General features: G+C 49.2%; 1 protein-coding gene across 12 annotated transcripts in view; it reads right to left on the reverse strand.

The window, feature by feature from the left end:
* Trak1 (trafficking kinesin protein 1) overlaps positions 1-26,618 on the reverse strand; it is a 127,720-nt gene that overhangs the window by 13,152 nt on the left and 87,950 nt on the right. For 5 of the 12 annotated variants that reach the window (XM_045136710.1, XM_045136702.1, XM_045136709.1 and 2 more), the window contains 7 exons: positions 25,651-25,781; positions 24,645-24,719; positions 23,198-23,335; positions 14,828-14,904; positions 12,939-13,175; positions 11,092-11,402; positions 3,068-3,415 (listed from right to left, as the gene is read on the reverse strand). In XM_045136710.1, the coding sequence (XP_044992645.1) occupies positions 3,068-3,415; positions 11,092-11,402; positions 12,939-13,175; positions 14,828-14,904; positions 23,198-23,335; positions 24,645-24,719; positions 25,651-25,781 (1,317 nt within the window). Of the gene's footprint in view, positions 1-115; positions 3,416-9,789; positions 11,403-12,938; positions 13,176-14,827; positions 14,905-23,197; positions 23,336-24,644; positions 24,720-25,650; positions 25,782-26,618 lie in introns of those variants that run through there. The other 7 variants (XM_045136705.1, XM_045136707.1, XM_045136711.1 and 4 more) reach the window with 4 other exon arrangements.

Here is a 26,618-nt window from a genome sequence, read left to right on the forward strand (position 1 = left end):
TCTTCAACACTAACAGAACAAGAAAATGACTATTTCTGATAAAGTGTGCTTCCTTTGGGAAGGAAATCATGTAACTTGTCACTGGAATAAAGTAAAACTATAACCTAAAATTTGCTTTGAACAATCCACTTTAATCATCCATACGTTGTTTACAACACAGTAATGGGGCCACCTTCTAAAGACATGGAGTCATGAGAAAGAGTCATCAAATGAGACTTCAAATAATACAATAAGATAAGTTGATACCTTTTAGGAGTGCTCAAAACGCTGTGTAAAAGGGCCTAATTGGCAAATCTTATCAATTTAATCATATCAGTTACAAAAATAGGTCAATGCTCTAACTCAGTTTCTCTCTTTGGAATCCTCCCAGAAAGACAGCAGCTCTGGGAGCTGGTGTGTCATGGACGGACCAAAGTGGGGACACAAATCTCAACACAGAAGTGTCCCGAGTGTCCCTCTGAGGCTCTCCTGCCTGTGACTCTGACTGTCCACAAAAGGCCACTGGGGCCACCAGCAGGGCTCAGAGAACAACACGCTTTGTACACTGCCGGCATCTAAGTGGCTGCATCAGTGCCGTGGCTGTGCACATCGCCCAGTGACCCAAGCCACCTGGACAGCTGCGCTCAGGTGACATACCTTGACACTGACCCTTCTATACTCTCTCATGTGAGCCCCTCTCTCCCAATAGAGGATCTCGATGAATATGCTGCAGGCTACCGCAGGGGACATGGGGAGACGTCCTCTACAGTAAGGACAACGGTCAGGCCTTCGGCTCTTCTAACTGGGCTCTCTCTCTCTCTGTCCTCCCAGATATGCTTCATTCTTTCTGAAAAGTGTCTCCAAGGTGCACCTCAGGGTGTTTCTTTAACATCCAGGACTGACCTTAGACCTACAGGAATGGCATATTTGGCCTTTGACACTTGCCCTTTTTCAAAAGAAGTATTTTTATTTATTTATTTGAGAGAGAGAGAGAGAGAGAGAGAGAATGGGCATTCCAGGGCCTTCAGCTGCTGCAAACGAACTCCAGACACATGTTCCACCTTGTGCATCTGTCTTACATGGGTCCTGAGAAATAGAACCTGGGTCCTTTGGCTTTGCAGGCAGGTGCCTTAACTACGAAGCCATCTCTACAGTCCAGACACTTGCCCTTTCCGCAAGACATGGGTTTCTTTACTGCTGCCTGCCTCCAGACGGGCTCTGGTGCTGTCTAGAGAAGGAGTCAGGAGACTCCAGCTGGCTGGACTGTCCTTTCTTTTCTTTTTACCTTTTTTCTCCAGGGCTGGGGATTGAACCCAGGGCTTTGTGCATAGTAGATATGTGATCTCTCATGTGAGCTACATGCCCAGCACTACTCTTTTTTTTTAATGTTTTTTGTTAAGACAGGGTCTTATTATATAGTTCAGGCTCGCCTCAAACTTACAATCCTCCTGCCTCAGCCCCCTGGACTCTGGGACTGCAGGCATGTGCCACCACACCAGTGTGGCTGTCCTGTTTTGATGTGTGCCTCCTAAAGGATGAACATTTTCATTCTTGCCACACACTTCATCTGGTAACCTAGTTACTTAAAAACAAAAACAGGACAAATAAATCCCTACGTTACTTCATGTCACACCTCCAAAGCTGACACTAAAGGAAACATCTGGTTCCAAGTCAAGTCACTGGACCCTAGCTGCATGAAGATAACCTGGGGATGGGAGACACCACCAAGAAACCCTGGCTACTTCCTGCCTTGGGTTTCACAAAGAGTGTTTGTCACTACAACTAAATGTGATTTATTACATTACAAAGAAATATGACAACTCCAAAAGATGAGTATTCTTTCTTCAACCTCAGTGACGTGGGAATGTCATGAAGTTGGTAACACTGGAGGGCAGATGGATCTCTACCGCCCTCTCTCCCAAGAGCTCTTTGTCCATCCATCCCAAAGAGCTGGGAGGTCTAGGAAGTATGGGGTGAATGGGACCATCTGGGGCCAATAGTGGCCTCAGGGTGATCTCCAGAAGCCCTGAGCACAAACATTTTATTCCCATGCAACTGGGATGTGGGTCATTGTACACTTGAGTTCACACCTTTAGCGACTGGGGTTGCACAGCGCCATCTAGTGTTGGCTCTGGAAGAGCTCAGTGACACCTAGGCTGTAACAGTGTCACTGCGATGGCTAACCTAGAATCGCCGGTTAAACATCTCTCAGGGCATGTCTCTGAGTGACTAGGTTAATTGAGGGGAGAATACACACCCTGTGGGCAGCACCATCCCAGGGGCTGGGTCCTGGACGGAACAGAAAGAAAGTGAGCTGAGCACCAGCATGCATCTCCCTCTGCTTCCTGACTGTGATGTGATGTGACTGGCTGCCTCACACTCCTGCTGCCCTGCCTTCCCCACCACGATGGACTGTACCCACTCAAACGGTGAGCCTAAATAAACCTTCGATACGTTGCTTCTGTCAGGTATTTCATAACAGCGATGAGAAAGTAAATAACACAGTCACTAAAACACTTTTAGAAAACCCACTTTGAACGCATGGGACGGTGACGCATAGACCTTCACTGGAGTTAGCACTCTCAAGAGTGTCATCTGACATCCTGAGGGTTCCCTGGTTCTAACAAACCCTACAGTAACACTGTCCCTCAGTTACCTTCAGAATGACCCAGCACTAATCTCCCTACAACCGCCCAGCTTAACGCAGGTTAGAAATCACAAGGGCATCACTAATCTTCCCTTCAGATGCATAACCATGGCTCCCAAACAGGAAGGTGGGTGTTTGTGTTCTCAGGGCCCCAAGACCTACTTCTTTTTAGCAGCCTCTCCTACTCCCACTTTCAGAGCCCTGCTGGGCCATGCTCCTCCACATGAGGTAGGGGGACCCCGTGTGTCACTAAGTGGAGGCATCAGACTATTAAAACAGAACTGGACAACGGGAGGGCTTTTCGCCGTCACCCACACAGACGAGCGGAAGCTACAGACAGAGAGCCACTACGGATGGTGCCCGGAACAGAGGTGAGAATGGCCCAGAACTCTGCCTCTGGTGAAGGTGTCAGGTGTACAGGACTTATGGAGGCGCCCTCACCAGACCCCTCCTCCTCCTCCTCCTCCAGGCCCGCTGGCGGCTTGTGCATCTCCTCTGGGGAAGCCTGAGGCCGACTTGAGTAACTTCTGCTGTCTGAGACAGTCACACGAGCTCGGGACCTCTCACCTGAGGTCTCTGGGTGCTGAACTGGCGTGGAGGTAGTAGCTAGGCCCGGGAGAGAAATGTGGTCACCTGTGTCATCTTCTTCAAAGTCGTTAAGGCAGTACACTTCATCCAGGTCAACGTCCAGTGTCCGGAAGCCCTTGGTGACCACACCGGGCCGGGGGTCCAGGATGCCCCCAAGATGAGGCTGGGCCAATTGCTGCCAGTGGTGAAGGGTGGCTGAACCTGGTAGGAGAAAAGGAAGAAAAGGGGACAGAAAAAAGAAAGGATTAGGATGACGTGTACAAGGAAATCTATTCACCCCCCTCCGAGCTCGGTGTAAACCCCCACAGGACCCGAGCTTGTGGGCTGGGGAGTAAAGGTCAGACCGAATGGGAGGATAGGAACGACAGGAATGGAGCTGGCTGGATCCTTCCTACTGGGCACAGTGCTGTACCTTACCACACCAGGCAGGGCCACCAGTGTAAGGAACCAATAGATTTTTAAGTGAACTGAATGGTATACAATGTGTGCCAGTGATTTCTGTAACAAAGACTTTATTTTAACCAACCAATGCCAACCCCTGAAACTCAACGCACTATCATTCCACTAACAGAAGAGGGCAAAAATAGCAAGACAAGCAACTGGGGGAGGGGGCGGGGGGGGGGACTGTGCTCAATAAAAACACAGGCTGCTGGGAACAGAGACGATCAGCAAGCTGAACAGCCAATCAACCTCCCAACCAAGACCTACAGAAGAATGACAAGGAAAGCAGAGAAGCAGAGGGCAGCAACTATGTGACCACAACCTCCTTTACTCGTTTTACTGTGTGTGTGTGTGTGTGTGTGTGTGTGTGTGTTCTGCCAGAGCCCGCCAGGTGTGATTTAAGAACACAGAAGTCTAAAGCAATTTCCTCGGTGACACCAGATCTTGGGATTCAGGTGACAGCTGGGAGGTCTTGTAATAACATCGGAGTTTATCTCTGAGAATCTTGTGGTGTCTCAGGTGCTCTGCCAAGATAAAAGTTCTGGGCTGGAGAGATGGCTTAGTGTTTAAGACGTTTGTATGCGAAGCCAAAGGGCCCAGGTTTGATTGCCAGGACCCACGTAAGGCAGATGCACAAGGGGCACATGCGTCTGGAGTTCGTTTGCAGTGGCTGGAGGCCCTAGTGCACCCATTCTGTCTGTCTGTCTGTCCCCTCTCTCTCTCTCTCTCTTCTTGCAAATAAATAAATAAAAATTTTAAAAATCTATATATAAAAGTTCCCAGGCCAGGAGTACCTGGGAACCAGGGAGCTTCAGTGCCCATAGCTTCTGTGCCACCTTCTGTGCCCCAGAATGCTCATCACTCCTCCATCTGTGCATGGCCCAGGAGGCTGGGATGCCTGGCCTTACTCCATAGATTGAGTTTCCAATACATACAAATAAACATTTCACACCCCAGACAGATGCTTGGAGAGGTGCTCAGAGGAGAGGCAGGAGTCTGCCTGCATAGCCAGACCCACAGGTACTGGCTGGGTGGGCAAGGGTCCCTTTTCAGTGACTGGGAACAGAAGGTGGCAGGAGCCATGAGAAGTCAAGAGAAGACAGACAGTCAGCCAGGGGTGAGAGAGGCCAGGCTGGGTGAGGGAGCAGCCAGGGCCTTCTGGTACAAAAAGGAGCTCGCCCCCTTCAAACGCCGCATGGGGCTAACTGGCCATGGAACAATCTAGCCATGGGGTCCTGGACCTGTAAGTGGAAAATCTCAAACCCACAGAAAGGCGTCAGGGTGGTTAAGGGCACTTGTGCTGTAAGTCTGCCAACCAGAGCTTGAATTCCCAGCACAAGCTGGGAGCAAAACTGGCTCACGTGTCTGCGATCCCATTGCACCCAAGGCAGTGAGAGGTGGAGGAGGAGAGTCCCTAAATTCACAGGGCCTGCTAGTCTGGCAATCTCAGCAGCAAAAGATACAGAGTGACCCTGTCTCAAACAAGGGGGAAGGACACGATTACAACCCCAGAGTTGCCTCTGACCTCCACATACACACCCATACATCTATCATGCACACACACAAAAATAACTTTTTAAGAAAACAGTTCAACACCCTAGCTTTAAGAATACTCCGTATAAGGGCTGGGGAGATTGCTCAGTGAGTAAGACACTTGCCTGCAAAGCCTAACGACTCAGGTTTGATTCCCCAGGATCCACGTAAGCCAGATGCACAAGGTGGTGTATGCACCTGGAGTTTGTTTGCAGCGGTCAAAGGCCCTGGCGTGCCTGTTCTCTCTATCTGTCTCTTTCTATCTCTCTCTTCAACAAATAAATAAATAAATAAAATATATTGAAAAAAAGAATAGTCAGTATAATTGTCTTAATTAACTTGAATCTAATAAATGGAAATCAAAAAATCCTTTTCACACAAAAGCAAAAAACAAAGATATGAAAAGCAAAAGAAAATGTATTCAAAAGCGAAAAAAAGGTATTCCGGACTCTGAGGTCTTTTAGACACTTCCCAACGGGGTGGGGGTGGGGGTGGGTGGCTATTCTTCCGTGGGAGCAGAATAACTGAAAGCATTTTGATGGTCACAACCATGGGTGCGTGCAGGGTGCTATCGCCATCTAGTGGCACAGCCAGGAGTGGCGCTGTCACACCATGCCATCAGCAAGATTGAACTTCAGAGCTGAACCTGGGAACCCTCACCCAGAGCTACCCTTCTTAACTCTCAGGACTTTTGAGATCCTGGAGGAAGTAAACACATGCTCCAGGAATAACGTGCAAAGATGGCCACGGATTCAAGGGATCCAGAACCCCAAGGTGCCATAGTGTCACTGTTTATAAGCTTCCTCACGACCTCACTGTCTGATCTGCACCATGCCAACTCACTATGTTGTAAAAATCTCCCTTTGTTGTGTAAAGCTCAGTCTGCTTTACATGTGGCATAGTAATTCACTCCTCAAAGCTGCTGCTAGTAAACATTCTCGCTCTCATTTTGTAAGTGGGAAAACACAGGGTCCTTGAAGCTAGCTAGCTCTTCAGGTGCCCTTAATCAGTGGCAAGCAAGCTAGACCACCAGTGTTCCAGCCAGGCATCGGCTGGACCCCACTAAATAAGCGTCAGCAGATCTGTGTGAATGCAGGAGAGCCCTGCTCTCCCGCTGTGGGGACTCCTCTGCCACCTCTGGGAGACTCCACTATCCATGTGCTTCCTTGTGCGCTGGGGTGGCAAAGGGGCACAGGGAGAATCCTTACACAAGCCACCATCATGGCCAGCTTGGGAGTGCACACTGGAAACAAGCGAGAAAGCCCTGGGTATGTGCCCATGTCACCTCCACCCTGAGAAAGGGAAGGATGGAGAAGCCAAGGTACTGGGAAGTGATGGTCAGGTCAGGGAAGCCCCCTCTCCCCTCATCCTAATGGGGCATTGAGGTGATTACAAGTCACTGGGAAGGAACTCCAGACTGGCACTCTGGACTCTGGTAAGAGTCTGTGGGTATAATCCTCTATCTGCTTAATAGGGCATGCCCGTTTCACTCCCATCATGGACAGGCTCAAGAAATGAGGCTTGAAGGGTCTGTTGAGCAGAGTTAACAAACCTTCAGAAATGAAGGGAGATACACACACACACACACACACACACACACACACACACACACACATGCATTCCCTGAAACTCCATAGTTAAGGGAATTCAGTACAAGTTCAAATGAAAGAAGACATTCAAATATACACCCAGGAAGTACTTGGATTTTACGCCACATCTTGGGCATCCCTTACATAAGCTAAGCCTGGCCAAGACTATCAGGCACTTGCCAAGTGTTAGACACTCGATGTGTGCAATGCCTTTCACTTTCATCACCACGTGCCATGGACAGCAGGAAGGAAAGTCACTTACCAGCGGTTGCAGAAGCGGCTGGTGGCCCATTTGGGACCGCAAACAAAGCCAGCTCCTGTGTCCATTCCCTGAAGCTCTCCACAGTGAAGATGCCCCACGCAGGGGAGCCTTGGGAATGAGTCACAGGGAGGGCGTGTGTAATCACTGGGCAGGTGAAAACCACCTCCACCCGTGACTTCAGTACCATCACCTGTGGGGCTCAAGAGACCTCTCCTTGCTGGCCAGTTCTGAGGCCCCAGACGTCCATGGAGGCCAGCATCGGGGCAGACACCCCTCCCAAAACATGACAACTTCCACGGCCTGAACAACTATAGGAATTCTGCTCATATTCTGGCTACCTGAAGTCCTTCCTTTGATATAGGGCGCAACATTCAAAAGTGAGTATAAATCACATCTGAATCCAAGTTGCCTCATCCCCTCAGCCCACTGCCCAGCCTGATTTCCTTTCCTCATCCAACACCATGCAGGAGAATCACCATGCCGATAGCTTCTTCCCATCACCTACTGTGTCCAGGACGCTCTCACTCCTCCCACCCTCAGGAAAACAGGCTGAGGATGTACACGGCGGGGAAGTGTCAATAGTTACTGCCCCTTCTCTTCCCTCCACTTTCCTTCCACCCCTTCCTGCTCTATCTAAAAGTTTTCAAGCCATCAAACTATGTCAGAGTAGACCTGTGCTTAAAATTCAGGGTCGGGGGCTGGAGAGATGACTTAGCAGTTAAGGTGCTTGCCTGTGAAGCTTAAAAACTCATGTTTGACCCTCCAGGTCCCACGTAAGCCAGACGCACAAAGTATCACAAGTACACAAGGTTGCATATGTGCACAAGGGGGCACATGCACCTGGAGTTCAATTACAGTGGCTAGAGGTCTTGGTCACTAATTCTCTCTCTCTCTCCCTCTCTCTCTACTTCTCTCTCTCTTTCTCTCTCTGACTCATACATACACAAAAGGGCCAGTCTGTTGGGCTTGCCTCAAAAAAAAAAAAAAAAAAAACCACAGTGGGGGGTGGAAAGATGGATTAGCAGGTAAAAGTGCTTTCCAGGTAGGCATGAGGGCCTGAGTTCAATCCCTAGTACCCATGTAAAAATCTGAGTGTGGCCATGCACACCTGCAATCCCAGTCTGGTAGGGGATGGAAACAGGAGAATTGCTGAGGCTTACTGGTCCAGGAGGCTGATCAAAAAGCAACTGCTCCAGGTTCTGTGCAAGACTCCATGTCAAGGAAACAAAGTGGAAGTGAAGGAGGAGGCTGCCTGATGGTCTCTGGCCTCTGACATGAGCATGTGCATTCACATGTATATAACGCACACGCACACACAGCAGAAAACAAAAGTCAGGGGGTTGGGGAGATGGCTGGATGATTAAAACCACTTCCTTACAAAGCCTACTGCCCTGAGTTCAATTCCCCAACCGCTCATGCAAAGCTAGATGGGCTTTCATTTGCAGTGGCAAGACCCTGGCATGCATGTACAACACACACACACACACACACACACACACACACACACACACTTTAGAAAATCATCATGAAATCTATTGGATAACACACCATTTGAAGTGTGTGAGCTTTCTTTCCCTAATTACACACTCAGTGTATTTGGAAATACTATCTTGGTTATAATTAGCCAAAAAGAAAGAACAAAATACAGAAAAAGGAATACTACCTGTCACATTCTCTTTAAAGAAAGTATTTCTCTTTCTCATTGGAATATTGTGATTGATCCTTGCCTACCCAAAGCTTTCAAGGTTATATGAAGAGACAATTGCATCCCTAGACATCACTGGGCTTGGCCAGTGTGGCTGACACAGGAGACAGCCAGGTTAGTGAAATGGGAAGAGACAAAGGTGGCAGATACTGACCGTCCTCTGCTCTGATCCCAGCCAGCCTTCTCCAGGGACCTCACCCCAGGTGCCTTTACCAGAACTCCTGAAGACCAAAGGAATCCTGCCAGCTTCCCACAGAGCCGACAGAAAAGGATTTCAGAACCTGACTCCAGCTAATGCTGGTCCAGGTCTCAACACTGGTAAAAAAAAAAAAAAAAGTTTGGCCCTTTGGACCTCAGCTGCTATATCAGGGGAAAGTCCGAGGAGCCTATAGAAAACACCCATGGGAGCCAAACACACAACACATGTTTGCTCCTCACCACGGACTTGGACAACTATGGCTCTATGTCACACACATGGAAATTGGCTCAGAAAACAGGGCCAATTTCCTCAACACCATGACTATGAAACATGGAAGCTAAGAGTCATACAGACTCCCATGTAAGTACCCCACCTGACCAAAGTACACACACAGACACCAAACTAACTGTGGAGGGCAAGGAAGAAAGAACACACCGGTTGTGTTTTGAACAGCTAAAACAGAAGTCTGAGAGCTCCAAAATGGAGCCAAATGTTATCTCTATCATGAGGATGTGCTACAGGCCACAGTGATAAGACTTTTTAATGTTAGTAATTTAGCTTCCTGGGGAACAAGGTATCTAAGACAAAATTCTTATTGCAAACTGAATGGGATTTCCTCTTATTCTATTCACCTATCATAAGAATACTGCTATCTAAGTCACAAGGGCAAAAGAAATAAAAATAAAAATTTAAAGATCTCATCCTGCAGTGTACTTGGACAATGAACCCCAAAACATAGTTTTAGATGGTCTAATGAAACACAGTACAGAGATCAGACAAGATGGGGATGATAAAGTCCAATGATTTTTGAGAGACAAAAGGGGAAAAGAAAAGAAAGGCAAAAAATAAAATTGCAGACATGGAAGATTTTATTGAAAGAAAAACAGACAAAATTGCAGGGTCAGAAAACAATCACCATGCTTACAAATGAATGAACAATTAAAAAGGAGTGAGTCATCCCTTTCCTGAACTCTAAGAAGAACCTACAATTATACAATTAAAAGATAATTATGAAAACAGGAAACAGCCCTCCTCCATTCTTTCTTTGTTAACTACAGGGACCTTGGCACATCTTGGAACTTTATCAAACACAAGCTCAACTGACAGCCTGTTTTCTCCCAACAGAGGCAGCTCTGATCCCAAGGGAACAAACAACAGGGGCATTGAGGTGAAAATCATTGTGCTTCTTTTAGGCACAGAACACGGGTATACACATACCCGTGTTAAATAAGTAATCTATCCGTGGCAATAAAATATCATGGTGGGGGGTGCACGTAGGTAAAGGAGTCCACAAGTGTTCCTGCAAAGAGGTCATAACGAAAGCTCAGAAACGCCAGCTTACAGAGCCTCCCAAGCACTGCAAACTCAGGGGAGGGCTTCGGAACTGAAGGCCGAGGCAGCTGAGAATGACGGACACGTGGCAGGGTGGAGGGGCTCTAGGGAAAACACTGAATAATCCCAAGCAACCAAGAGGAAATCAAAGTAAGAAAGCGGGGAAGGGTGATTTTTTTTTTCCCCATAAACTTAAATCATTTGTGGAGGCCTGGCACTGAAAATGTGACCCTCCTCTGGAAAGGGCGGTTCACGGGTCCCCAGAGCCACCTCCTTCCTAGTCTCCAAACTGCAGACCCACAGCACAGCGCACCTGCATAGCCAGTCCCTCTGTGAGAAGAATATGAGAAAACACAACGCTGTCCCGTGACCGTGGCGCGGGGACTACCCAGTGTTTGCCTGGCACTACTTCGCAGCACACTTTCTGAGCGGTCAGAGCATGCCTTGTGTAGCTTTGCCAGGCCCTTGGGCGACCATGGAGAGGGGTTCCCACCGCATGCACGGTGAAAGGGGACCGGAAGCAGCGCCCCTGCGAGAGAGCTCCGTGGCCCTTGGCTCGTAAGGCACGGGAAGCAAAAGACCCAGACCTGCCAGGAGGCTTGGGGCATCTCCCCGGGGAAGTCTACTGCACCACCTCCCCTCCCGCGAAGGAGACACTGGGGCCGCCTCAGAGGAACTCAAACCAGCAGCGGGGGTGGCTGTCACGAAAGAAAAAGGAGTAGGCATGGCAGAGGTGGCCCGCTTCCTGGTGATGGATCAGGGCCCACAGCGAGTCGCAGAGGAGGACAGAGAGGGGCCGGGGCCCCTGGCGGTCACCTTCCAGGGGCTTCACGATCTGCAGCTTCTCGGGCAGGTAGGATCGGCTGCTGAAGGACATGCCGGAGAAGCCGGTGAGCTCGGAGAAGCGGGAGTGCGTGCCCACCGACATGATGCTCTCGGTGGGCGTGAGCGAGCCGCTGTGCAGCTCGCCCTTCTCGGCCAGCTCCCGCAGCTTGCGCTCCTGCTCCTCCTCGAAGTACCTCCTCTCCGACAGGTAGTTCTCCCTGCGCAGCGACAGCCGCCGCAGCGCCGTCTCCAGGTCGTGCGAGCCCGGGGTGCCCGGGGTGCCCGGCTTCTTGCTATCATTCCTGGGGAAGAAAGCTGGGTGAGGATGCGGAGGCCGGCAGGGGCGCTGGGGAGCGCGAGGGCCAAATGGACCACGGGATGGTCCAAGGATGCTCAGGCATCAAGGAATGACTTCCTGGTATATTTTAGAGAATGTTCCATGTGCTGCTGAAAAGTTTGGATGAAATGTCCCATATATATCTGTTGGGTCCATTTGTTCTATGACCTCATTTAATCCAGATGTCTGTTTATTTTTTGCAGGGATGACCTGTCAATTGATGAGTGTGGGGTGTTGAACTCACCCACTACCACTGTGTTTGGTGTTATCTGTGACCTTAGTTCTAACAACGTTTGTTTGATGAAATTGGGAGCCCCCATGTTAGGTGCATATATCTTTAGGATTGTAATGTCCTCCTGTTGGAGTGTGCCTTTAGTCAATATAAAGTGACTTTCCTTATCTTTCCTAACTAATGTTGGACTGAAGTCTACCTTGTCAGATATTAGGATAGCAACCCCTGCTTGTTTTCTAGGCCCATTTGCTTGAAACACCATTTTCCAACCTTTCACCCTAAGATAACCTTTATCGAAAGGTGAGTTTCTTGGATGCAACAAATGGAAGGATCCTGCTTTTTTTTAACCCAGTCTGCAAAACTATGTCTTTTGGTTGGGGCATTGAGGACATTGATAATGTTGGTTGTTTAGGGGGATGGTGGCACCATGGTCGAGTGAAAATTTGCTTATGAGTTAAATTCTCTTCCTTCCCAAAGCATCTCCCTGTGGGGCTGTTAGGAAAAGGCTTTCTTCCCGCCACCAGAAGGGCAGCTGGCTCAGGAGGGGCTGCTCTTTCCTCAGGGATGGAAGGGACTGAGTTCTGGACTCGGAACAAAACCCGCTCTGATTGTACAGTGACCACCACTATGACTCAGATGGGCCAAACGAGCCGTTTCAGCAAGGCCAAAGACCAGGGTGCAGGGTGGGCTGTGAAGGACAGGTTTTCTGGGGATTTGGGGTAGAGAAAAACTGCCTACCGCTGAGGAAGGCCCACCCTCGGCATTAAATGAGATAGTCTGATAGTCTGGGTCTTCCTTACCCTTTCCAGCATCCAAGCTACAAAGGGGTTCAAGACAACTGTCTACTTTTTTTTTCTTCTTTCTTTCTTTCTTTCTTTTTTTGAGATAGGGTCTCACTCTAGTCCAGACCGATCTGGAATTCACTATGTAGTCTCAGAGTGGCCTCAAACTCGCAGAGTTCCTCCTACCTCTGCCTCCCCAGTGCTTGGATTAAAGATGTGCTATTTTGCCTACCTGCTTTATAGATTAACAATACTAACAGGAAAAAACACTCATTAATCCCCTTCAACATTGTATCGAAAAATATATTTTGAGTATCAGTTTGGTACAGTTCAAGGATATCAAGAATACGTTGGGAAGAAGGGATGTGGAGAAGGGGAAGGGCTACAGTTTCTAGGTGATTCCCTGGCGGCTGCTAAGCGTGAATGGCTCAGTTGGTCAAATCCCCCACCCCTGACTCAGGAAGGGAAAGATGCGGAGCCCACTCACCCCAGGTCGGCTGCCTCCGTCTCCAGAATGAGGCTGCTGGTCTTGTTATCAAAGACCACGTTGCTGACGTCGCTGCCATAGAAGCTGGACCGTGGGGTGCTGACACAGCTGGACAGGAGCGAGTTCACGGCCGAGGACTGGTTGGAGCCAGGGATGTTCATGGGGGAAGGGGTCAGTGATCTCTGCTTGACGACCTGATTGATGTTTCGCACAGTCTCAAAGACACGTTTCTGGTGGCTGGGGAAGAACGCAACGCCTGTGAGCAGGCTCATGCAAGAGACAGACCTACCAAACCTGACCGACTTCAAAGCAACCCCCGGCCTCCGGGAGTCCCCGAGCAGCCTGCTGTGTCCAGAACCTTCATGTCTCTTAGGATGTCGGGAGCCTCCTTTTCGACATGGAATTGGGACACTCAGCACCCACCGAATCTGACTCGCAGCCCAGTTGTGTCCTAAAGGTGCTGCTAGCCGAAATGACGGTGCTTGTCATAGCTCTAAAGCCTGGCCTGCGAATGAAAGCCATCAAGTGTTACTTGTGTCCCTGTAGCACATTTTCTCCCTCCCAGATCTATACCATGATATCCCCCAGAAGGCCAGAGTTCTCTGCTGGAAGGAATGTATTGAAGCTTGTAGAATGAATATGTGTGACTTAAAAATGTAAGACTCAAGATCAGTCTTAAATGTCTACAACAAGGTGATAATCTATTTGATTTTTAGAGAGAGAGAATTAGTGCCCCAGGGCCCCAGCCACTGCAACGGAACTCCAGTTTTGTTGCGCCACCTAGTGGTCATGTGCGACCCTGCGCTTGCCTCACCTTTGTGTGACAGGCTTATGTCGAATCTGGAGAGTGGAACCTGGGTCCTTCCTTAGGCTTCGCAGGAAAGCACCTTAACTGCTAAGCCATCTCTCCAGCTCCCATACTGCCATTTTTAAGAGAACTATGCTTGATTTTTGATCTCACTCTAGCCCAGGCTAACCTGGAACTTACTCTGTAGCCAAGGCTGGTCTCGAATGTGGAGCCATCCTCCTATCTCAGTCTCTGGAGTGCTGGACCACAGGTGTGAGCCACCACACTCCACTTGAGAATGCACTGGTTTTTTGGGTGTTTTTTGTTTGTTTGTTTGTTTGAGGTAGGATTTTACTCTAGCTTAGGTTGAACTGAAATTCATTATGTAGTCTCAGGGTGGCCTCAAACTCATGGTGACCCACCTACCTCTGCCTTCCAAGTGCTGGAATTAGAGGCATGTGCCAACACGCCCAGCTGAGAATGCACTTTAATGTTAATGTGTTTTAACGAGGAAAGGGTTTACCCACGGGCCACTTCCTCTGGAGATTCCAAGGACTTCATGCATACCCCGAAGTGGCTGGGGCTCTAGTTACTTGGAGAGTCCCATTTAAGTTTTGGCTGTTGTGCCTTCTGGACCCTGCACAAGCCAGGCTGGGATGTGAGGTTAGGAGAGACGGACTGATCTCCCTCGATGTGTGTGGAAGGAAATGGAAGCCCACCTCACACCACAGAAGGGCCCTTGCCAGCCTACACTGCTGGTTTTTCCTTTTCCTAACAGATATTAACATGTCTTAAAGTAATACTTTCCACTAAAGGAAAGAGATAGTTGTACATGCGCATCATGACAGAGCTTGGAAGAGAGATGGGAAATATAGCATTTCTTTTCCACCTTCCTGGACGTTCACCATGTAACTTGAAAACCTCTTGAGAGGAGAGGAAGGATATGTCAGCTATGTTCTCGTTTCCCTTCTCCTGGACTGGCAAGGACCACCACCATGACTGGCTGTGTCTAAGGCCTGACGTCAATCAGTCCCTAGATTCTTAATCAAACAGGTTGGGAATGGATCATGAAGACTTAGGTCTATAAACGCTGTGGCCGTACGTGATGTCTGGAGACTCGGGCTCTTCCAGCTGCAGCTCCTTGCGCATCGTCCCCTCGATCTCCGCTGCCAACGAGTCCTGGGGAAAGTCAGAAGACACATCAAGGCAGTGGCCACACAAAGGCTCTGTCCTAAGATGAGATGTGTGGCCAGGGAGCCGTGGAAGCCCAGAAGCGCTTAGACTTTCTGACACCCAACACAGGGTCAAGAGCATTCTCCACCGAGGGAGACCCTTCCTCTCTGGACGTGGCAGCTCCTGTGGGGTCAAGTGCACAGCCCCTAATGCCCAGGCAGGTTGGGTGTTTGAAGCAAGTCCCATGTTCCCTTGGTTAAACCACATAGCTGAAATAGAGGCCCTGGTGAGGGATGGCACACAAAGCTATTGTCTTCCCAGGCCACTGGTTCAGTTTGCTGCAGCCCCTCACACCCCTGCCCCCGCCTCCCCCCCCCCCAACACACACCAGGGTTTTGGCACAAAGGCCAGACTAAGACTTCCAAATCTGGCTTCTAAGCAGGTACCTCCCCACCTTCTACGAGGACCCTGTGGTTCTACGGGGGAGATGTCCTACATGCATGGCCTGAGCCAGGCCACAGCCCCCCCTAGGCTTCTGCTCTCGTCCTCACCTGGCCTCCTGCACCGGGAGCTCCTCTCTCCTCAGTTAGCCATGGCCAGCCAACCGTCACCAATTTCTCAGGAAACACAGGACTGCTGTTTCCAGAGGGACCTTACACTTCCTCCTCTGCAGACCCCACATGTGGGACCCCCCCATCCACACATACACAGAAGACCCTGCTTGTTTTCTCAAGAGTCCCCCATTTGGGGCTGGAGAGATGGTTCTGCAGGTAAGTGCACTTTGTATATAAGCATGAGGACCTGAGACTGCTTGAGTTCAAATCTCTAGAACCCACATAAATAGCTGGGCATGGCCGCGCCTGTCTGTAACCCCAATCCTGCGGAGAGCAGAGGCCAGAGAACCATGGCTAGGAGTGGGAAGCTGAGGACTCAGTGAGAGACTCTGTCTCAAAGAAAAACCAGGTGGATAAGCGACAGAATGGTACACCAGTGTTTTATCCTGGCTGTCAGAGGGTGCTGCATCAGCACATGAGGTGTATATGAATATACCACACACACACACACACACACACACACAAAGGATACACAGTTTCCTTCTCTGGAAAGGTCATGAACTTGTGGTCACAGGAAGGCTGGACCCTGAGGGCTTCTTGCTTCCCAGTTCAGCTGAATGAGGGGAATGAGCCTCTTCAGTGCACAAACCCACTCCTCACTATCTGAGCAGCCTTCCAGAACCCCCCGCCCCAGCGGGCTCAGGTTGTTCTTTTTGAGATAATTTCATGTAGCCCAGGCTAGCCTTAAGTTGGCTGTGTAGCTGGGAGCTGGGTGTGGTGGTGGACTGCTTTTAATCCCAGCACTCGGGAGGCAGAGGTAGAAGGATTGCTTTGAGTTTGAGGTCACCCCAAGACTACATAGTGAATTACAGGTCAGCCTGGACTAAAGTGAGACACTCCCTCAAAAAAAAAAAAAAAAAAAAAAAAAAGGATAGAAAACAATTAGCTATGTCGCTAATGTTGACCTTGAATTTCTGATTCTCTTATTTCCACCTTCCTGGCTCTGGGATTGCTGGTGTGTGTTGCCACGCCTGGTTTTATGCTGGGACTTGGGCTCAAATTCAGGGTCTTGTGCATGCAGGCCTTCCACGAACGGAGCTACGTCTCCAGCCCACCACCTGAAGCTCCTGACAGACACCCACTGGCAGAGTGTAAGGGAAGCACTTGCTGGGCAGGGTACTCGTGTGGGGTCCTAACTCTTCATGCTAACCAACAGGACGTCCTGCAGGTGGGCTGCCCTCTGTCACCCTGTTCAACACGAGAGCCACTTGCCATGGGGATATAGAACACTGGTAATGTGACCAGTGTGACTGAATATCGAAATTCCTGACTACTTGATTTAAGCGGTTTTTCATCTGCACGGCCACATGTGGTCAGGGCATACAGGCAGCACTTGGCGCCTCCAGGGTCCGAGTCCCTGGCACGCTCTAGCCAGGAGCCATCGCTGAGTGTGGAAAGAGGACAGGAGCAGGCAGGAAGCTCGGTTCTTAAAGGACTGGTCAGTTCTCACAGACGCGCCATTCTCCTGCTACAGAATGGCCCACACGGTGCCATGCCCACTAGCCCACGGACACAGGCTGCCCCGGGAGTCTGCGGTGTGCCAGGCAGCACGGGGGTCTTACTCCTCACTGACTTTACAATCAGAGCTCTGCCAAACAGACCTTCATACCCTAAGGAAAGTGAGACAGTGGATGGCCAATTTCAAAGCCATGCTGGGCTGGAGTCATAGCCACTGTGAAGTTCTTTCTCCCTTTATCAAAACGATGTTCCTGATGGTGTGCACGTGCGGAGGTCAGGAAGACTTTCTGGTATTAGTCCTTGCTGTGCACCTTGTTGGAGACAGGGTCTCTCGCTGGTCACCGCTCCATGCACCAGGCTAGCTGGCCCGTGAGCTTCCCCAGGGTTCTCCTATCTGCACCTCTGTTCTTGCTGTAGACTCGCTGGGGTTATAGACACGCACTGAGCCAGCCCCCAAACAATATTTTTACATTTTGATTTTTACTGACAATTTTTATATATGTACATTATATATTTTGATCATAATCTTCTCATTAGTTTTTTTTTTTTTTTCAAGGTAAGGTCTCATCCTAGTCCAGGCTGACCCTGGAACTCACTCTAGTCTCAGGGTAGCCTCAAACTCACAGCGATCCTTCCATCTCCACTCTACCATGCCCAGCTCCATTACTTTCTTTTGAATGCCCTTTCTGTCCCCCTTCCACTGACGCCTTCTTCCCAAGGAGTCCCTCCTTGACTTCAGTGTCTTTTTTTTCTTGTGTGTGGATGTGACTCACTGAGTTTAATCAGGATTGTCTGCATTTGCATGGGAGGATTATTTACCAGAGAACATGCAGCTTACCAGTGGCTACACCATTGCAGAAAACATCTCCTGCCAGTCCCCTAGCAGTTAACTACCACTAACTCCCCAGAGAGGGATGGGGATCTCACATCCTCCTCCATCATCCATGACAGAATGTGGACGTGCCCAATACTGTGTGGGTCTTGTACCCAAATAATATTCTCTTTTTATAAAAAATAAATTTATCTATTTATTTGAAAGAAGACAGGCATAGAAGAGAGACAGAACAGGCATGTCAGGGACTCCGGCCATTGCAAATGAACTCCAGATGCATGCACCACTTTGGGCATCTGGCTTTACATGAGTATTGGGGAATTGAACCTGGGTTGTTAGGCTTTGTAGGCAGGCACTTTAACTGCTAAGCCACCTCTCCAGTACTTCAAAATAATATTCTTAAATGAATAAAAGAATTAGAATGGGAGTACTTGAGGGGAAGATACTGTAGATATTCAAGCAGAGGGGCAGATTACTGGGGGTGGAATGGTGTAAGTAGATCGGGGAGGACACTGAGTAAAATAAGGGTGGGAGGAGGGTTAAACAAAACTTAAGATGTTGGACTGGAGAGATGGCCTAGTGGTTAAGGCGCTTGCCTACAAAGCCAAAGGACCCAGGTTTGATTCCACAAGACCCACATTAACCAAATGCCCAAGGTGGTACATGCATCTGGAGTTTGTCTGCAATGACTGATTGCCCTGGTATGCCCATTTTCTCTTTCCCTCCCCCACCCCTCTGCCTCTCTTCAAATAAATAAATAAAATTTATTTTAAAAAAAAAGATGCTATGAATAAGCCCCTGGAAACCTACTTTTTTGGACAATGGCACACTCAGAAGCCGTAGATTGTTACTAGATAAATTTCAGTGCCAGAAGTGGGATACCTTCCAATGAGTTGTTGTCCAGGGAGGTCCCTGATGCCCCCAAAACATTATAGGCCATTGCCAAGGCTCTTGGTTGCCCACTAGGACAAGATGTAAGACCCTATTGCTAAAGACTCCACATGCTTGGGCTGCAGGTCACTGAGAAATCAAGCTGCCGCTGAGCTGGAAGCCTCCTCCCCATAGACCAGCTGTTAGAATGCTGAAAGGAGCTATGCTGCATGCAGCCCTTTGGAAGAGAGAAGTCATCAATGGTGGAAACATCAGTGAACTCTGCAAGCCTTAGGATTGGCCAGCCAGGTCAAATGTGTCAACTAGTGCAATAGTGGCGTGTCTGTTATGGGGGAAACCAACAGCTCTCTAATTGGACTGGAGGCCCACTCCACAGGAGGGAATTCATGCCTGATACTGAAAACACAGTCAAAAGCCTGTGGCCAGGTTGCTCATGAGCCCTGGGGGAATAAATCTGCTATTGCATGGCTAAATATACATATTATGCCACCAATCTGCCCTATAGGCGCCTTTTAAAATGTTCATACCCATATATTAATGCCACTCTCACTTTTGGTCAGAGAAGTTTCTCTTTTTAGATGGTGGTGTCCACTGGGATGACTCAAAAGGCACCATAGTGCTGAGAAGAAGTGACAGAGAAGTGCTCAGCACTAAGTGAGATATCTCTATCACACCTCCCAAGGCTCAGGGCCCATTGTGGAAGAGGTGGCAGAAAGAATGTAAGAGCAAAAGGAAGGGTAGGACTGCTTACAATGCAATCTTCCAGACACAAAATGACTTTGGTAATCATGACTTCGCAGTGTCTGATGATGACAACATCAAAATAGAAGAGAGGCTGATTGGAAGGGGGAGGGGACTTGATGGGAGGGAAGAATGGGAATTATCATGATTTCTTGTCTATACTTATGGAAGCTGTCAATAGCTTAAAAAGAGTCTGGAGCCAGGCCTGGTGGTGCATGCCTTTAATCCTAGCAGTTGGAAGGCAGAGGTAGGAGGATTGTCAATATTTCCAGGCTACCTTGAAATTACCTAGTAAATTCTAGGTTAGCCTGGGCTGGAGTGAGACCCTACCTCAAAATCCAATATATGCATGCATGCATACATACATACATACAGAGAAATGGCTCAGCAATTAAGGCAATTGCTTGCACAAAACCTAATGACCTGTGTTTGATTCCCTAATACCCATGTAAAGCAAGATGTAGAAAATGGCACATGCATCATGAGTTCATTTGCAACAGCTGGGGGCCCTAGAGCACCCATTCTCTCTCTCTCTTTCTCTTTTTACTCTGCTTGCAAATGAATAAATAAAAGCATTTATTTAATTTTTTCTTAAAGACTTAGAATAACAAAAGACCAGTTATTTATTTCTGTATATATTTAGCTTAAAGAATGATGACAACTTCTTTTTTTTTTTGAGGCAGAGTCTCACTCTAGCCTATGCTGACCTGCAAGTCGCCTACCTTACCACCCCGAGAGCTGGGATTAAAGATGTGAGCCGTGCCTGGCTTGACAGTAATTCTGAAGGGATAATAGAATCGATGGTATTTGGGGGGCATTTGTAACTCTGAAAAGTGACCACTGGTATTCCAACGGATGGTAAGGAATAGCACGGTGGTTTCCTAGTGGAAGGAACTACTGCATACAGCTAAGGATTAGTGAGACTATAGGAGATAAGTTTACCCCAGCTTGCACAATTCTGCCTGCCGATCTCAGATTAAGATCTCCTGCCAAAAGGCAAAAGGACTGGGAACACTGTTGAACAAAACCTGCCACTCGCTCTTTTATTCCACAGTTAGAATGGCAGGATCAAGAGGCAGATCTGGGCGTTCAGTTCCAGAAACACACACGGTGGAATCTTTACACTACTTTAAATACCTTTAACACATAGTGTACTTTCAAAAAGACATCTTCAAAACCTGTGCTTGCCAACAGCTACAAAAAAAAGGCAAACAAAGCTTTCATGAAACAAGAAAGCTGGGAATCCCTCTAGAAGAGACGTGAATGGGTGCGCTCAGATCAACTGTTCTATGAATGGCTTGTTTTTCAAAGGCAAGTTTGGCCCAGGGCAGGGGACACAACGGGTGAAGCCTGGGTATTCAAGGAACAAGACGGCCATGGGGATGCTCTGTGCCCAGATTAGAATCTAGGATGGAGGGAGAGCCAGGCAGGCAGCCTGAAGACTGACCCAGGCCAGGCTAGAAGCCTGGAGTACATTGTGCCGGGCTGTGGGATGTGCTGGGGGACAGAATGCTCCTTGCTCTTTTACTGGGATTTCCTGGAATCACTGAACCACCATGTGTCCCTAGGAAAGGTGACTGTGCTGTGATCTCTTAAATGTCAATTAATTTTTTAAATTTATTTATTTATTTATTTGCAAGCAGAGAGAGACAGACAGACATAAGAGACAGAATGGGTACACCAGGGCCTCCAGCCACTGCAAACAAATTTCAGATACATGTACCACTTTGTGCCCCTGGCTTTATACTGATACCGGGGAACGGAACTTGGGTTGTTAGGTTTTTCAGGCAAGAGCCTTAACCACTGGGCAATCTCTCCAGCCTCTGGAAATTCTAGCCTGACTTTGGGGTATGAGATCAAAGAAGAACGGAGATCATGGTTTAGGAAATGAATGCCAGTCAGTAAGGACAGGTGGGTTGTGAGGGGCAGAAAGACTCTGACAGGGTCAGAAATGGAAGGCTCAAGGGAGACAGCCAATAAAACGCCACACTCAGAAGACACCGGACATTGCAAACATTCACCTAGCCTCCAGGAAAGGTATCTCACCCAGGGGAGTGCTGCACAGCTGTTTCCTCTGGCTGGAAACGTTCTGGCATAAAGGAAACTGAAAGCTTGGGAGGCTCAGGTGACTCAGCACTTAAAGAATCATCTGGACCCCTCTCTTAGGTTTTAGACACAGTAAGAGGAGACTCTGGAGGAGCTGCCTGCAAGCTGTGCAAGGAATTCCAGCATACAGCTTTCCTAAGTCACTCACGAGGCGGCGGGCTTCTCACTGGGGCAGTACTGCAAGTGAGCCAAGCAAACCCATTGGTTCCCCAACCCAGACTCAGTGGCATCATCTCTTTGGTCTGTCATTGTCCTCTCTATCTGGGCTGAATAGAAACAGACTTTCCAGGAAAATTAGGGCAATGCAGAGCAGGTGGGAGGGGGATTTTCTCAGAAGCTATTCTGTTCTCAGAGAGAATTAGTGTTTTGTCAAAGTGTAGAAACAAAGCCGGCATGGACATGAGGTCTTGGTAATCGGTTGGTTCCTCAGGCCATCTGCCTGTCACCCATCCACTACATGCAGCATCTAATGAGTGTCTACAGCACGCATAGGGCTGTGCTTGGCACAGTATTAAAGAGGAGGAAATTACAAATAAGATGTGGCCAGACCTTCCGGGAGCTTGCCTGACAGAAGATAAAATGAGCAAGCTCACTTCCTTGTATGCAAATATTGCATGCAAATGAGCAAACTCACTTTCTTATATGCAAATTTTGGGGAAATGACTAGCTAAGTGGTTCAGCCACAGTGCTGCCCAACTTCTACAGGGAGATTAACCTGGAACATCCCCCTTTCCACCCAAGTCACAAACATTATACAAGTCTGGCCACGACTAAAGAAATAAGAACATGGGAAAATGCCAGAGAAAAGCACAAAGTTGATTCCTGATCTCAGATCTTAAAAGCCACCAAGAGTAGGATTAATAAACATAAAAATTAAAAAGAAACCAGAAAGAATGTATGGGCCCTTTAAGGAGTTTGGAACAAGGCCTGGGGGTACTGCTCAGTGGTTAGATTGCAGGGTCAGGAGAATCCTGAAGCTTTAACACTGGCTTGTCTATTGTTTGCTGTGGCAGACAAGAGAAACCCTGTATCAAATGAGGTGGAGGTGAGGACCAACATCCCAAGGTCAACCTCTCACCTCCACATGTGCGCCATAACACATGTGCACCCATACATTCACACACACACACACACACACACACACACACTCATCCACACACATATATAATAACTGGGTGTGGTGGCATATGTCTTTAGTCCCAGCACTTGGGAGGCTGAGGTAGGAGGATCACCATGAGTTTGAGGCCAGCCTGGTGCAATAGAGTGAGTTCCAGGTCAGCCTGGGCTAGAGTGAGACCCTACCTGGTAAAAACAAAAAAGGCAAGCAAACAAAAGACAATTTAGAATGCACTCTGAGGTTAAAATGGCACATACAGTGAATATGGTCAGGAAAAGTCACGTATACCTAACATTTAACTAAATTAACTTCTTGGCAAATTTCTCTCTTAACAGCAGCAGGAGCAGGAAAGGACAGATTTGGGGTGTGAGGATGCCACCAGCCGGCCTCCCACGCCCTGGACCAGTTCCAGGTTTAAACCGCAGAACGGCAGGCTCACTGCAACGTCATGACCAGTGATCAGAACAGTGGCAAGTGCCTCTGAGCTGCCCCCAGCCCAGATGCCATGACCCCAGGTACAGGGAGGGAGCCCCGGCTCACCATGGGAAACAGGCCGAGCGAGTGGTAGCGCCGCGACGTGGTGTTGGGCACGGTCTTGTTCCGCAGGTTCTTGAGCTCCTCCTGGGCCTCGTGCAGCATCTCCATGCACTCGGCGTACTTGTCCTCCAGCTCACGCAGCTGCGGAGGCCGGGGCGGGGGAGGGGAGGAGGAGGAGGAAGGTCAGGGTCCCAGCAGGACCTGTGGGCACCCACGAGCACATACGCCCACTGGCCCATACCACCCGAGAGCCAGAAAGACACAACCGCCTAGCTGAACCCCCAAGTGGAGAAACCCGCCACCTTGGGGGCCTGCAGCCAAGTAGCAGCTCACTGAGGCCGTGATCCGGTCAGCATGGGGCAAGCTGGCAGGCTCAGAGAGCTCCTGAGTCACTGCTGGTGGGCACAGCCGTAGCTCAAGCAGCCTCTTTGTTTGCATATGCATGGGTGTGTGGCACGTGGGCGTGTGTGTTTATATGTGTGTATTTGCATGTACTTGTGTGTGGAAACCAGAGGCTGGTATTAAGTGTCTTCCTCAATGGTTCTCCGCCTTACTCTTGGACACAGGGTCTCTTGTTGAACCCAGAACTCCGGGGACTACCTGCCTCCTCAGTGCTGGGACTCGGGTGTACACCACTGTGCCCAGCATTTTACATGGCGGTGTCGTTTGAATGTGAAACGGCCCCCTGTATTCTCGTGTGTTTGTGTAACTAAGCCTCATGCCCACCCTCTGGCCGAGGGTCATTTGCTGGAGGAGGTGTGTCCCTGGGGAGGACCCCGAGGTTTACCCATCCAGCCCCACTGGGTGTTCAGAGCCAGCTCACTGTCGCTGCTCCTGCCCTGCTGCTGATGTGTGAAGACCTGAGCCGGCTGCCATGCTTCCTCCACCACGATGGAACGTCCCCTTGAAACTAGAAGCCGGAAATGAACCTGCTTTCTGGTCAGGCATCTTGCCCCAGTCAGGAGATGGTAACCGCTAGTCGTGGGTACTGGGGATTCAGAGCCAGGTCCAAATCACAGCACATGTGGAGAGCGAGCATCTTTCTCCCCACGGCCTCCTTTCTTCTTCCTATGTTTTCTTGCTATGCAGCCTGGCTGGTAGCTCAAGCTGGCTCAAACTCCTGGCCAATCTCCCGTCCCTGCTGCCCAAGTGCTGGGATTATGTGCGTGGATTGCCACACCCAGTTTCAAGCTGCATGTGCCCATGCTATGTTGCATATATATCAGGAGCTGGAATGTGTGTGCCAGGCTCTGAGCTGGCATGGAGACTTGCCTCTTCAGTGCTCACAACCAGCACTGGCAGCAGCAGTACAAAACAACAACAACAAAAACCCAATACCGAATTCAATACTCAAATGCTGGTTGAGAGAGGGATGACCACAGTCTGCCGGGGAGGTGGGTAGGCCAGCACCGGACCTCGAGGCCCGGAGCCGCACGGCAAGGACACTCACCTCAGCCGTGAGCTGCCGCTGGGCATCCTTGGCAGCACCCAAATGCTGGACCAGCTCTTCATTTTCCACTGCACACTAAATATGACAAAGGCAAGTCATGCTTTCTGCGAAGGCACTAAGATGGGCAGACTTTTCCCTCTTGTTCCCTGATCTGTCATGAGGTCATCACCCTTCTACGAGGAAAGGTACATCTTATCCTGGGGCAAAATGCTGTCCTTACTCCATCTTGAAGGCAAAGTCCTTCCTCTATCCATATTTTTTCTCCATAGTCCGTCCCCACCTCCAAAGGTTGCTCTCTGGAAGTCTGACCTTCCTTCCTGCCATCCCAGTCTTTCTTCCTTTCTTTTTCCTGTTTTTCTCAGAGGCATTTCATCTTTTCCTTAGAACAAGGGCCTTAGAATGGGAAACACAGTTGGTTTTTGCTATTTCATTCAGATCTGAGAGAGACACAGTTGTACTACAGACTGTACCTGGTACACTGTGTTAAAAAATACTAAGTTCCCTCTCCCTCTCTCCAATAAATAATTTTTTTTTTTAAAAAAGGGGCTTAGTGGTTAAAGTGTTTGCCTAAGAAGCCTAAGAACCCAGGTTCACTTACCCAGGGCCCACATAAACCACATGCATAAGGTGGCACATGCATCTGGAGTTTGTTTGCAGTGGCTGGAGGCCCTGGCGTGGCCATTCTATCTCTGTCTCTCTCTCCAATAAATGAATGAATAAATAAAATATTTTTTAAAAAATACTAAGTTCCATGATCCACACATTAAAGTCCCAAACTCTACCTATAGCATCTTCCTCATGGATCCTTCTAAGTCACAGACTTCTTTTTATAGGCTACAAGATCATACATAAGCCCGTTGTCAACATGGGCAGCCGGATGGCTATCCTTTAACTGCTAAGCCCTTTGCCACAGGAGCTGAGCGCGCTCTCAAAGTAGGAAACTGTTCTCGGTCTGCACGGCCCGCCCACTTCTCCCAGCCCGTCAGTCACACTGCCGGAGCCTTACGGCCTTTGCCTTCTTCTGTAAGTCCACAATCTGCGACAGCAGGTGTGTGATCTCCTCCTGCTGGCGGGCCGCGTCTTCTGTCTTCTTGGCCAGCTCCTCTGAGATGCTCGCTATCTGGACGTTGGCATCTCCTTCGACAGAAAAATGACAGGCACGTGACTCCATCAGAAAACCACCAGCAAGACCACAGGGCAGGGTTTCTTAGTGGTTTGCAGGTGAATCGCCACCTTTTTGGGCAGGAATGGAACGACCATCTTCCCACATGGTGGAGGGAAGGAGAGGAAGGGGCTTCTTCAGGGCTCCATAATGACAGAGAACCACCTTCCCGTGGGCCATCACTCCTGTGAGGGCCCACCCCACCCACCACAGCTGCCTCCCCACAGCAGCTCAGGCAGGCTCCGGGCGTGAGTGACCTGGAGGTGACACTCCAAACAAGAGTGCCTTTGCCAAGTCGCAACGTTCCACCGTGAACAGACTCCCATCGCCATTGGGTCCTCCCCATGCCCCGCGCCTGGCTTCACCTGTTCTAAAAAGGTGCAAAACCTTAGGGGTTTCTCACTGCTTTCCAAGCCCATTTTACTAGATTTGAACCCAAGCTGGGGTTCATGTACCGAGTACTTCACTGAAACACCCCTTTCCTTATGTTAAACTCATGATGGAGACAGCCAGAATGGGAAAAGTACTTATTTGCAAAGCTGAGGACTTTGGCCTCAGTTTTCCCAGGTCACATTAGTGACCGGCAGGTCTTCCACCTCTTCCACACAGGCTTTTGTGACTGGGTCTAGCTTAGGCAGGAAGTCATCCCAATATTCCAATACAAAGCCAAAAGAAGGAGTCACATCAGCCAGAGAGCAAGAGTGCGGAGCTGACTCCCAGCCTTCCGTTTGCAAAGGGAGGTCGGGAGAGGCCTCCAGTTCTCAGACACTGTCCCCAGCCATCGGCTGGTGGGAGAATGTGCTTCATGAAGG

Source organism: Jaculus jaculus, chromosome 17, assembly GCF_020740685.1.
Source record: "Jaculus jaculus isolate mJacJac1 chromosome 17, mJacJac1.mat.Y.cur, whole genome shotgun sequence".
Classification (NCBI taxonomy): domain Eukaryota; kingdom Metazoa; phylum Chordata; class Mammalia; order Rodentia; family Dipodidae; genus Jaculus; species Jaculus jaculus.